The 13,890-nt window shown below is 33.5% G+C and overlaps 2 protein-coding genes across 2 annotated transcripts in view; both read left to right on the top strand.

Moving 5' to 3' along the window:
- The window catches only part of LOC129803808 (protein transport protein Sec31A), a 108,428-nt gene that overhangs the window by 77,055 nt on the left and 17,483 nt on the right, over positions 1 to 13,890 (top strand). The gene's annotated exons all lie outside the window — the stretch shown is intronic.
- LOC129803797 (serine protease 33-like) lies at positions 636 to 10,705 on the top strand. The gene is made up of 5 exons (XM_055850602.1): positions 636 to 853; positions 5,171 to 5,650; positions 5,710 to 5,989; positions 10,231 to 10,362; positions 10,425 to 10,705. Exons 2-5 carry the CDS (start codon positions 5,243 to 5,245, stop codon positions 10,628 to 10,630), a joined length of 1,026 nt encoding a protein of 341 aa, XP_055706577.1. The 5' UTR covers positions 636 to 853; positions 5,171 to 5,242; the 3' UTR covers positions 10,631 to 10,705.

Raw genomic sequence — 13,890 nt, 5'->3', positions numbered from 1 at the left:
GCATTTTTTGCTCTTTTACAAACATTTGTTTGTACACTTTTGTATATCAAGAGTTTACAAAAGTTTACAAATATTTTTTTTTGTATGTTTACATACATTTACGAATAAATGTATGTAAACAATAATTGTTCGTCAAGTGATCACGTTACTAACAATGTTTGTGAAAAATGTACAAACTTTTACGAATTTTTTAGTGGGATCTCGTTGATTGTTTTGAGAATCGTTTGTTCTCTGCTCCTGGAAAAAATGGGTTACCATCGTATGGTCATTAATCTTTGAACTTTAACTTAAAAAATATAACTAATTTGTTAAACTAGAGATGATATAGGAACTAGATCTATATCTCAAGCTCAAAATCAAAGGATTTATAATATAGTTCTCTCTTCGAGTTCGAGCAATGAAAACACTCCCACCTCCACCTTCTTTGTGATTGCACATTTCGCATGTGACAAGAAGGTATAACATACAGACAGATCAATGAGAGGTGGTTGGGCGCGAAAAAAAGAGTTAAGTAAAAATGAGAGAGAAATATTTGAGCGTCTCCAAAAAAAATGCAGGTAACTTGCTCACTGATTCAATAAAAATCCGTTTCATCGTCCAAAATGTTTCAGTTTTTTACCAACTTTACTGCCAGTAACAACTCAATCTCCTGTCTTTTCCCAAAGTGCAATTCATACCTTTTGACTGTGATTCGCGAAAAAAAAGCTTCCAAAGCTCCAAAAGCTCAGAAGGAGCGTGCCCTTGAGACTAAATTGAAATTCTACAGGAAGTGCTCTTGAGGATAAAGGAACGCCAGATAATTCAGTGAACACACAAATAAAAGGATACCGTGCTATAAAATATCCTGGAAGTGGTAAGACATTATATCCTCTGTTTATAGAGGAAAAAAACCCCAAAAGAGATTATCTCAGGAAATGTGTGTCGTACAATCGAAAGTGAAATTAAATTCTTCAGCGAATTGCTTATCGAATGTGCAAAAATATTTCGGCGCAACGGTTTCTCAAGTGCACTAAAATCGCATCACAGTTTAAATCTTGTTTTTATTTATTTTTCTTTTATCTCCTTGTGCTTTTATTTAATCAAGTAAAAATATTTGTGAGACAGAAGTGTGAACCACTTTTTCAAGGGGCTGCCCAATCCCCAAATCTAATATAAATCCTTGTGGGAAAAAATTGCTAAAGGGATGTTGTTTATCATTTAAATTTATTAAAAGTTTTGATCATTTGATGGAGCAAAATCCTTTGGCAAGTCTTCTACAAACAGTTTTACAAAGCTTATCATTCGAACGAACTTCTTAAACCGATGTGGTTATATGTCAAAGGATGGAGTGAGCTATATTCGATTTAAGGAGCAACCTCCCGAATTTATGCAAAAATTCTTCTTGATCACAATTTCTTAAACTAAAATTAAATAAAGTTATTCAATAAAATTTCAACAAATACTTTTAACATTTTTTTTACATATTTAATAGAGATAATTCAAAAATAATATAATAAACAGTTTTAATGACAGTTTTTCAAATATTTTTCAAGAATTCTAAAAATAAAATCAAAAAGTACTTACAAATTGCTACTCAATTAAAGGGTTACGTGGGTCATGAAGACTAAAAAAAAAACAGCACATCTTATTTAAAAATATTTTTTCAACATTATAAAAAATTATTTAATTCAATTTTTCACGTATTTATAAAAGAAAAATATTTAGACTATATTTTCTAAAATTTTTATTTATAAGTTTCAAAGTTCAGTCGCTGGGACTTCATTTTCGGCGATTTTTCGAGAAGAACTTATACTTTGCGATAGTCACAATTACACAAAGCATATTTATGAAAAGTTAGAAAACAAAATAGTTCAGTTTTTAGTTTCTTCAGTTTTATTTTTCCGAACCAAATTCTATTTTTTTAAATAAAAATATAGAAGACTTGAACCTAGAACCAAAAGGTTTATCACAAGGCGTTGTATATATTTAAAAAAAACATTTTATTAAAGTAATTTTTCTTATTGTGTGTTTAATAGCAGATACTCAGTTTTATACGTATAATTAAATAAATGCTCAATAAAAGATTATTATATCACTGATGATCCATAAGAAAGTAAAAGAACCTGGGACAAAATGCGACAAGCTAAAAATTTCAAAATTAGATAAATGTTTTACAAGATAAGAGAGAGATCCAGTCCGTTCGCTGTGCAAAAAAGAAAGAAGAAAATTAGCTCCTGACCAAATTCAAAACTGATGCATAAGAAAATAGAGGAATTAGTGACAAAAATCCTAAAAAAAAGACCAATCAATAACCACTGAGGAAGACACGATAAGTGTCGAAAGCTCTGGTAAAATTGTGTGTTTGATTCATAGGATTTGAGCAACAAATTCCGACGCTCACCGGAAGGACAGATTGTCCTGAAAAACCTAACTCAGATAAGAGAGAGAGAGGATACAATTTCTGTAAACTCTTTTGAACATCCTTAAATGTTTAAAGTTTTGAGGAATTCAAGTAAAGGATATGAATAAATATATTCAAATTTTTAGCCCTCTTTTTCAAATATTTCCTTCACAGAAATATCGACTAATCCATTGTTTTTGGAGGATTCACCTCAAGGATTTTCCGAAGAATTTTTCCTTCAGCAATTTTTTGATAGTAAAGATATTTAATTTAATTTGTAATTAAATAAATGCTTAATAAAAGATTATTATTGGTAAAAATAAAATGATCAAATTGAACCAAATTTGATCCTTTTGCAAAGGATGAATCAAATTAACATGTTCTATTATGATAAATGTGCATTCAGAGTTTGAAATTTGATCCATCCTTTGCAAGAGGATCAAATTTGGATCAATTTGATCCAAACTTTTATTTTTACCAGTGTATCACTAATGACCTGGGGCAAAATGTGACAAGCAGAAAATTTCAAAATCCGATATCTTCCAAGATAAGTGAATTAAGGTACAATTTCTCTGCAGAACTTCCCCAAATGTTTAAAGTTTTGAGGAAATCAAGTATAAAACAAAGAATATTAAAATTTGTAATTGTTCATGCAGGGGGGTGACATTAGCTCTGAAAAATGCGACCAGTTTTAGTGTAAATTTTTTCCTGTTTTCGTACACATTTCACGAGATATCTTCAAAACTACGTAGGTTGCCAATTTGGGGTTTTCGGTTGCCTCTTCGTTATTAAATTGACTTTTATTTTGTATTTGTATTTTTTGCTAATTCATTTTACAATGACAGAAAACAGCTAATAAACTCAAAAGTTTTTTCGGCACGCTAGAAACATATGGGAAACATAGGAAATGTCATGTCCCTGTGTTCATGGATATCCTGAACATGAATCCATTGCGGAGAATTGACTACAAGGATATTCTTAAGAATTTTTCCTTCAGCAATTCTTTTATCAAAAATAACCACTTCGTGTTTAGATCGCCTTTTCTGCTTTTTTTTACAGCAGCAGGGGAAAGTGGGGCACCTTTGAATGTGAAGCAGTTTTGAAATTGGGATTTTTTACCTATTTGTAAATACATTTGAGCCTTAATCATGATGTAATTTAGCTACAGAAACAGATTGAGAAGCTAAATTACATTATGATACGGTTCAGTTCCATTTAACATAAGCGAAAAACCTGAATTTCTAAGGTGCCCCACATTCAAAGGGGCCCCACTGCCCCCTATAATTTTTTTCTTGACTTTAAACAAATATTGGAAAATTATTTTATAAATAATTACTGGTAGGTAGAGAAAAATGATTTGCGACAGATTTGCAAATTATTGATTAAATTTTCTATCAAAATATGTCAATTGGATATTTATTTAATTTACGAAAGGCCTAAATAGGGAAATTAAAGTCTTATAAAATACACGATACTTTGGGAAAATGGCTCAGAAAGCACATTTCTCTTTTGGATAGAGGAAAATTGTCTTCATAAGAATTGTTGAGTGGTAAATTTCCTATAATAATGCGCTAATTAGGAAATAAATATTTATTTTACCACATTTTGCTCATGTCCCCTGTTCTCATGATTAAAAATATAAATTAAATATGATTGATAGGAATTGTACTGGTTAGTTTCTTAAATTTCTCTGTGACTCAAAGAATGTGTTAGATATAATTCATTCCTCAAAACGGTCAAAACCCTTAATCTCTTTTGATGTTTTTCTCACCTGAAAATTCCAACTTTTTTGGACATTCTGGCGAAAAGGATTTAACTTTCTCTCCAGTGGATAGCTGGACTGGGAATTTCAGATGCTTACTCTTGGATGGATTTCAACAAAACTCACTAAATTTTCTTCACAAATTTCAGTTTAATTCACTACGTTTTTTTAAGCTTTTATTACACCGACTTTTACTCTTTGCTCTTGAAAAGTTTTCCCAAAGAAATAGGAAAAATAATGGCAGTCATTAATAAATTTCTAAGACGAAAAGAACCTCTTAATTTTTATAATTTTTTTTTGTTTTAATAATATGCTGTTTTTTCACTGGCTTGCCGAAATTTACAAATAAAAATGCTAATATTTCATTAAGTTCAAAAACGTATTGTTAAGAAAAAGATATTGTATGTACCAATTAAATTAAGGTGCAATATAGACAAAAATAAAATGAATATTGTTTTTTAACTAAATTTAACTGTAAAGTTATAATTGCTACTTCAAATATGCTAGACATGCAAACTTTTAAAGCTGTATAAATTGAATCCTCTGCTGAAAACTTATAAGTGAAATCTATACTGAATCCCTCTAAATATAATGTAAACTTTGCGAAGTTCCTATTGAACTACTTAAGGAATTGCGAAATCTTATGGAAGGTATTATGGAAAGTTTTAAAATACCCTTAAGAATAGAATCCCCCTATTTATCAATTTTGCAGAATTACATAACGAACGTGACTAGAAAATCACATAAATTCATTCATATATTATGCCTGAAAAGTTCTCACGAAATTAAATATTTATCAAGAGGAATGCTGAAAATTGTTTCAGCGCACGTTTTCCCCAATCTGGGCGTCGAATGCTTATCAAATCCCCTCTTGTACAAATAATATTATCAAATTCCATCATACAATTGGCCAAATCAGACATTGACTGCGATTGAACTCTCTGGGGATCACTTGAGACAAGAGTGTCTCATTAACCTTGTGCCCAAAATCCATCCTAAAAGTTTTACTGGAAAATCAATTTCTCCAGGCGAACATAGCTGGGAGAATCTCCCACATAGTCTATTGCACCCAGATAAGACGATAAGAGGAATACAACAAAATGCAGATGATGGGAATCACATCAATTTGGTGGCTCTTCCTCGTGTTCATGCGCTGCAGTGGTCTCCTGGCCATATCCAAAGGTCGCGAAAGTAGCCGAGTAGCCCGAAGTGGAGGATTTCCCAAGTTTCCACTAGATGACACCGGGCGTCCCTATGAGATGTTCCCGGACACTCACCCTCGGGGACCATGGACTCCAGACAAACCCTTCGAATGCGGCACCCGCTACATTCGTTTCCAGCCACAACGGAAGGGGCGAATAATTGGTGGAACTGTACCTCCTTATGGTGCCTATCCATGGCAAGTGGAAATCCAGACTTTCCACTATGAACGGACAAATTTTGAACATCACTGTGGAGGAGCTGTTGTTGGAGAACGTCTTGTCCTTACAGCAGCTCACTGCCTTCAGGTAACCTCTCAATCTCATTCCCATTTAATTTAATACATCCTCCATATGGTTTTCTTTAGGTTCCTCAATTAGAATACCTGCGTGTTGTGATAGGAGATCACAGTCTCAAAGTTCGGGATCTCCATGAGCATAGCTTTCGTGTTGAACGTATCCTTGTCCATCCACATTTTCGTAAAAGCGGTCCTTATAGCAACGATATCGGCATTATCAAAGTTCGAGCTTCCAGTGTTACTGGAATTGGCTTCAACACCCACGTTAGACCTATCTGTGTCCCAGGTCCGGGTCAGACACCCCCACCTGGATCCTGGTGCTCAGTCACAGGATGGGGTGCACATAAAGGTAAGATTTATTTTTCAAAATTTTGCAATATAAACCAATTTTACATGATATAGCAGTTGTTCTATTGTACAAGAGTAGGGGAATTCAAAATTTCCCTTTTGAAGCACCCAAGCAGCAATTTTTTCTTATTATAGTCTTGTAGAATTCCTTAAGTAAGGAACTATAGAACCAAAAATCTTTTTATTTACTTATAACGCTCTTGATTCCATCATTAAGATTACTGTAAGCAAAGTGGCGCACTCTTAAGGATCTTAAGAACTTCTTTAGGAATTTCAACAGAAAATTTCCACTTTAAGTCTTTTAAAAGTATATTAAAAGACTTGTTTAATACTTGGTTCTATAAGGCAGCTATTTTGTTTCTTGGGCAGGCTCTGGAATTATGCTCTTTTACCTTACATTTTTTTTTTAAATTCTATCTAGATTTTTTTTGCTGAATTAGTGGGATTTGAACCCGGTAGGGGAAAACGCGCTACCTTCGGACGATTCAAACTTCGCACAACTATTTTTTTTCAATTTTTTTAATGAATTTCAACCTATTAGTAGAGGACAGTGCCCATGCTTTGCACGGTCCCAAGCTTTATAATGACGAAATTCTTCCCATGTCTTTCAATAAATATGACTCATCCCATCCGTATTTTAAAAACTAGGCGAAAGTGTCTTGTTTTTAAAATACATTGCGGTGTCACATTTATGCAATAACATATGCAAAATTTAGTCATTATGAAGCTTGGGACCGTGCAAAAAATGGGCACTTTCCCCTATTATTTTTTAATAGGTAGTCTCACGTCTGAAATTTCCAGATAAGAGCCATAAGTCAAATCCATTGAGAACGTAGGAAAAAATTGAGTTGTCGGAAGTTTCAGTCATCCGAAGGTAGCGCGTTTGCCCCTACCGGGTTCAAATCCCACTTAATTCAGCAAAAAAATTCTAGATAGAATTTAAAAAAAAAATTTAGGGTAAAAGAGGATAATTCAGATCCTGCTTCAAAAGGGAAATTTTTAATAGATTTTTAATTTACATGGAGTACAAAGCAATATAAACAATAAGAATAGAATAAAATATAAAATAATAAGATATTGTGACAAATAAATAAATATTTAATACTGGATTAGTTAAGGAAAATTTGTACACTGGTAAAAATAATTGCATCCTTTTCAAAAGACTGGATCATATTTGACTTTTTGAAAATGTAATCAGTATCTCTTGAAATTTTGCATGCTTATTTATTAAAAGTTTTATCGTAAACTTATTATTCTCGACATATTTCTCTCATCTGACCGAATGCCAAAAAGGACTTTTTCATTGTTCATCATCATCATCATCATTTTCAACCGCTTATCCCTATGTTTTTTTTTTCAATTTAATCCCCATCCTTGAACATTGCCATAAGTCACACTAAAAAAATATATAACTAAGGGTTTTGGATTTTTTTAAAATAAATTTTTTAGATTCCATTTTTTTTAATTAAAAAGAATTTGAATTTGTTTTTTTTAATATTATAATTTTTTAATTGATCGATCTCCAATAGCATATCACGTCTTGAATTTCCGACTTATTTTAATTGGCGACAAGGTCTATGCCTCCCTACGGAACTCTTGTAAAAACATTCCTTGGAGTTTTTTTCCAGGCGTTATATTGTAATTTGTTATGTACCCAAGTATACCTCAAATTGTAAAGATATTTCTACCTGAGAAAAGGGACAGTAAAGTGTGAATTGTTTCTAAAATTTAGGTAGAAAACCTAAGAAAGACTGTGCACTTCCTTGAAGTCAGCAAATTTCCCCTAAAAAACTTTTAAGATTATCACAGTAAAAAATTCTAAAAATATCTTGCTCATATTGAGCAATAAATTAAAAAAAAAATATATTGTGTAATCTTTGTTGCAGATGATAAAATAAGGCGAGAGACAGTTTAGCATAGTCATAGCTAAAGGGTGATTCATACGAAAAAATCTTTGTCTATTAAGAATGAGCCAGTTTACTATTATGCCCTAGACACACTTACGACTTAAGCCGGGGGAGCGCTTAACATAATTATAATCAAAATAATGATTTCACTAAATTCCCATCAGTTTCCTACTAACTACCCAAGAAGCAATTTATTCTTAATATAGTCTTATAGAATTTCTTAAGTAAGGCACTATAGAACCAAAAATCTTTTTATTTGCTTATAAACGCTCTTAGTTCCGTCACAGAGATTACTATAAGTAAAGTGGCGCACTCTTAAGGATCTTAAGAGCTGCTATTGGAATTTCAACAGAAAATTTTCACTTTAAGTTTCTTAAAAGTGCATTAAAAGACTTATTTAATACTTAGTTCTATAAGGCAGTTATTTTGCTTCTTGGGTAAGTCGTTATTCGACTTCAGCCGAGTGACGGATTAGTCAGAAACCAAGTCAGAAACTAATGGAAATGTAATCTTATCATTATTTAGAATGTAATTACGTTAAGCTGTATCTTGGCTAAAATTATAAATTTTACTATGGTATTAAGCGTGCATACGTTTGTGAATTAACCGAGGGATAACTTATTAGACCAATGAAAACCAAAATTATAAATTTAATCACATTTCTAAAACTCTTACATTAATAGGTACTTGTCCTTTAGGCTAGGGACGTAATCCAATTTTCAAAATTTAATTAGATCAGATAAATCAGTTCTTAATTGACAATCCTAATTTATTGTTTTTCTTTCTATTTCATTTTTAAAGGTATTAGACCGGTTGAACCATGTAAATAAACCTTGGATCTAACGTCTGTACGAATGATCTTTTGGCTTATTCCCAGATCTATGCGCAGGTTATACCACATTGAAACATAAGGTTTATCCAGATTGCTTAACAGTTCTGATTGCAAACTCGTAACGGACAATTTTGTGAAAATCTTCACTGCGGTTTAATAAGGGCAATTGATTTAACAGATTTTGAAAAATCTGTGTAAATTTTTTGTTGTTTATATTAGGCTAAATCTTTAGTCTAAAAACCAATTTACAGAAGTTTCAGACCGAAGATAAATCCCAGTCCCAGAATGCCCCGAAAATAGATAACAAGCAATTTTATTTTTTATTTTTAAATCTAATGCATAAATTTGTTCTTAATTCAATTTTAATGTGGGCTTCAGACTTCAGGTTTAACTGTTCTAATTCCTTTCATGCTAAATTTTCCAGATAATTTTGACTTAAGACTGGATATTAAGATTCAATGATATACGAGTTTTAAAAAAAAACCATTGAGATTTCGAGACATTTAGGAACTAGGCTAAACCTCCAGTCTGAAACCGGTATAAGCCAAACATTTTTCCAAAAATATTGGCGATTAAGTAATTTGAGAAAATAAGCCATATGGCTAAACTTGATGTCTGAATCTGAACAGGAATTTAAATTAAGATCTAAAATCGAAATAAACAATTCGAAAAAATAGTTAGAGTAAATTACTATCAGTATATGGAAAATCTTACTATCTTCTGTAATTGCTTCATTTATAATATTTTTGTGTTTGAACATTCTGAGAACTGTTTTTTTTTCAATTATCTTCAATTTAAATTATGTTCTCCAATTTTGTATTTTTTCTCAGCACTTTGACATATTATATTAAAAAAACGAAAAAAATAGCGTAATGGATTTTTTTGCGAAATCGGGACCCATATAGTCAAAATTAAAAAAAAAAAACTTTGACATTTCTTCCTACAATGAGAGGGAAAATTTTCTTTAAAAAAGCATATTTAAAAAAAATGCTCGTATGTGTAGAGGTCTTTAAGGTCAAAATTTTGGGTTTTATTCTTCACATGTTGTTATGAAATAAATATTAGAAGCTATCTCTAATATAAGTTTTACTTAAGAAAACGGTATTACAATTATTTTTGTTTTTGGAACTTGTTTTTTTAATCCCTTAATATGAATATAACTTAAAAAATGTCATCTTTTATACAAAGTAACAGTTTTGGATGTATTTTGATGTCTTGATACCGATCAAATAAGAGACAATGGTCTGCTCCAATAAATAATTCATGAGAGATGGATTGCACAAAAAGAAGTCATCCAATTGTTAATCAATACGTTAGTGAGTCAACGCAAATGTATTTTAATCTACTCAGTATTATCAGTCATGCGCTGTCTCTTCCGCCAATTCCCCGGATTATTATATAAAAAAAGACTCGCGTGTTATTTTTTTCCCGCCAAAGCCTCTCAATAACTCTTAGGGGCATCTTTTTCACATCCCTTATGTCGTTTTCCGGTCTCCTCCGCAGCTGAAGACGTGCGCAGTGTGGCGTCAACATTGCGAGTGGCCGCGGTGCCCCTTATGGACTTGGACACATGCCGCAAGAGCTCAATTAATGGTGGGCGACAGCAGCCGATTCTCGAGTCCATGCTCTGCGCAGGTTTGTCTGTCGCACCTGCGTCAGCCACCATCGCCTAAAAGTCCACCTCTCACCTTTTCCAGGCTTCCTCCAGGGTGGCGTGGACTCGTGTTCCGGTGACAGCGGCGGGCCCCTGGCCTGTGAACACAATGGGCGCTTCTTCCTGGCCGGACTGGTGTCCTGGGGAGATGGATGTGCCAAGAAAAATCGACCCGGTGTATACACACGCGTCGAGTCCTTCCAGCAGTGGATCAACGAATCCATGGAGATCCTCGATAAGGACGATTAGCCCACCAGTCCATCCTATCATCGAATACATCATTTTCATTCTCATTGTTGTGCGTTTCGAGAGTAAATTATTGCCAAAAAAATTGATATACTTTCTCTTGCATCCCATATGCATCTTGCAGAGGGTAAGCCATCGAGGGGAAATATTGTCCTGCGCACGCACATGTTATAAAAATCGAAGGTCGTGAGACTTCAGCTACATGCTATGCTGCTTTGGTATCCTTTGTTCTCCAACCCTCCTGCTAAACAGAATGAAGAGGGTGAATCTTACCCTTTTTCGGCTTATTTCGTTTTCTCTTAAAACCTTCCCAGATTCTCGTCAGTTCGTCTTCGTCTACTTAATCCTGTTTTGGGTTACTTAAAAAAGTATTTCATCTAGGACCAAGTGAGTTTTATTTCACAAAAACGAATTGACTCAACATTGAGAACAAAACTAAGAAATTTAAACGAAATAAAATTGATAAGGGTTGATAAAAATTGATATATTTTGCTTTAAATGATTAAGAATTATAAAACTTGTTCTTTAATTTCTTATAAATTTAAAACTAGTCCAGGGGCCTCTCAACATTTCATTTTTCCATACGTTTTTACATAGAGGTACTGAAGATTATTGGCAAGCTTTTTCCTAAAGAGAATTGACTTATAAGTCTGATATATTTCGAAATCGTGCACTAAAAGCTATCTAAAAAAAACATATTTCATAATGCTCGCCGAAATAATACAAGAACTACGAGTAAATTTCTTTAAGTCGCGGTGCAATAGGGGGAAGTGGGGCACCTTTGAAAGTGGGGTACCTTTGAAATTGGGATTTTTCACATATTTTTAAATAAAGTTAAGCCTTATCGTGATATAATTTAGCTGCACAACACAAACAGATTGAGAAGCTAAATTACGTTAAGACATGGCTCTGTTTTACTTAAAAATAGATGAAAAATCCCCATTTCAAAGGTGCCCCACTTTCAAAAGTGCCCCACTTCCCCCTAGCTGCAAAATTTTTACAAGGAAAAGTGAAAAATATCTTCACTTTTTATCAGGCTTGATGGACTCCTGACTAGTCTCATTTTCTAAAATTTAAGATCAAAATCCCGAAAAAATCGTGTTTTTGGTGTTTATAATGATCTCATTATCATGCCAAATTATTTATAATTATTTCAAATGTTTTGAAAAAGAATTGAGAAAAATTATTTAAGCCTAGTTTTTCGATTTAGTTACTTAAAGAACAAAAAACCTTGGTAATCTTAAACACGGAAAAAATAAAAGAAAACTAAGATTATTTTATCTCCAAGGGTTATTAATTTTTAAAATTAGTTTAATTCTATATATAATTTTTCCTTAGTATTTTATTTATAAAATACTCGTTTGATGTTTAGAAAATCAGGATCATCCCAATAAATAGAGTTAAACCTTTAATTTAATAAGAGCTTTAAGTGTCCTTGCCATTTTATAATACCGATTATAAGGGAAGAGTACCCCGGATCGGAATGTTAGGAGACATGCTCCATATTTAGTTGAAAATACAGTCCTCAGATCACTATTTGATATTTTTATGTATGCTAATGGATACATTAGTGACCCCCTTTACTATATCTGTGCTTTTAAATTTTAAATTTTTACAATAAATTAATAAAAAATATGTGTAATTGCAAATTTGCACGCTGTACCTCGGATCGTCAGGTGTTTAATTAGGTGTCTCAGGGAAAATTTGTTATGTAAATTAAATCTGAGTTAATGCACTGCATTCTTGTGAGAGTTAAATTGTAAAAAGTAGCTAATAACTTTTAAAAAATCATTTAATTTGGAGCAACAATGTGCTATTAACCTGACGATCCGAGGAATACTGCCGATCGCTGGTACTCTTCCCTTACTTAAATTATATTTAAGTCAAAAACGTTATTTCCCTTTTATTTTAAAGCCCGAAATATAAAATTAATTTCAGTTCCCTAATGACTTATACAGGGCTTAAAAATCATTTAAAGCTATTACTAAGTCGAAGTAAATTTATTTATAAATTGACCTGGAGAAATTCTTCTGAAAGCCTCAATCGTTCTGCGCAGGTTTGTCCAAAAGGACTCTCGGCTTTTTGTCCAGTCATTGCTAGTGAAGTCGAAGAAGCGGTAGTCAGTCTGTACTTGGATTTGTGCAAAGCCTGAACCTATTTATGTTCAAAGTATCTGGATTATTTAATTCAACACCGATCGAATTGCAAGCAATTGTAATCAAAGTGCAAAGTTTATCCCGCTTAAATTTTGCCATCTGAACCAGTTTCTCAAAAGCCAGATTATAGGCATAAATAATTGCAAAAATTGATACTTTGAGATAATGTGTGCAAGCAGTGCGACGGATTATTGATTTCCTATGACGTCATAAGCCTTGCAGAAGAGTGGAAAAGTGGCATGCGCAATGCGTAAAAGTGTGTAATGAAGGGATAGGGAGCAACCCTTAAGTGAGTGGCTTCGAGCTTAGTTAGTCAAATCTGCACCGTCGGTCCTCACGTTTCTATTTCAACCATCTGCTGACTTGCGCACATTGGTGGCCAGATAGTCCATTTTATTCCCCTTGTCTTTTAGCAGACAATGCCCAACTTTCGTCCCAAACGAAAGAGCGAAATGTGGATGTCACACAATCGTGTCCTCATTGGAGGCAACAAGAAATCCCATGCCAGAAATCCCAATTTTGAGACAGAGGAGACAAAACTGTTGATTTCATTGTGGGGTGATCCAAAGGTACAGAAGACCCTTATCACCACTCACAAGAAACATCCCGTGATTGCCAAACTGGCGGAGAGTATGCGCTCTTATGGATACTATCGTTCACCAGCTGAGATTAACACGCGCCTCAAAAATCTCAAATGCTTCTACAATCGCATAAAGAAGGATATGGAAATGGGAGTTATTAATCAGCCCACGTGGAAACATTATGATGCCATGGATGAGATTCTCAACAGACCCATCTTCGGGTCACGGCTCACGATGCAGCAGCAACAGAGGCAGCATCAGATTATGCATGAGGAGGCTACTAAAAATCTGAGAGGTGATGAAGGTGCTAATCAGGATTCTGTGGGCAATATTGATTCCGGTGAGCTGATTGTGCCCAAGGAGGAACCTCTGGACATCGATGATTCCGACGTCAATGAAATGGATCTGTGAGTATTTGCGTTTTATTCATTTTATTGCTCGAAGCCTGTGGAGCCGGCAATTACTATAAACATAATCCCACCCCCGCACGGGTTTATTCCTTTTTTATCTGAAATTTTAACCCTGA

This window comes from Phlebotomus papatasi, chromosome 2 (assembly GCF_024763615.1).
Source record: "Phlebotomus papatasi isolate M1 chromosome 2, Ppap_2.1, whole genome shotgun sequence".
Taxonomy (NCBI): domain Eukaryota; kingdom Metazoa; phylum Arthropoda; class Insecta; order Diptera; family Psychodidae; genus Phlebotomus; species Phlebotomus papatasi.
This window is presented reverse-complemented; position numbering and strand designations above follow the sequence as displayed.

Bases quoted from the DNA above. Each gene is read 5' to 3' on its own strand.
- LOC129803797 (XM_055850602.1), top strand. From the start codon at position 5,243: ATGCAGATGATGGGAATCACATCAATTTGGTGGCTCTTCCTCGTGTTC. The intron at 5,990-10,230 runs GTAAGATTTATT...TCTCCTCCGCAG, and splicing joins AGGATGGGGTGCACATAAAG to CTGAAGACGTGCGCAGTGTG. The intron at 10,363-10,424 runs GTTTGTCTGTCG...CACCTTTTCCAG, and splicing joins CGAGTCCATGCTCTGCGCAG to GCTTCCTCCAGGGTGGCGTG.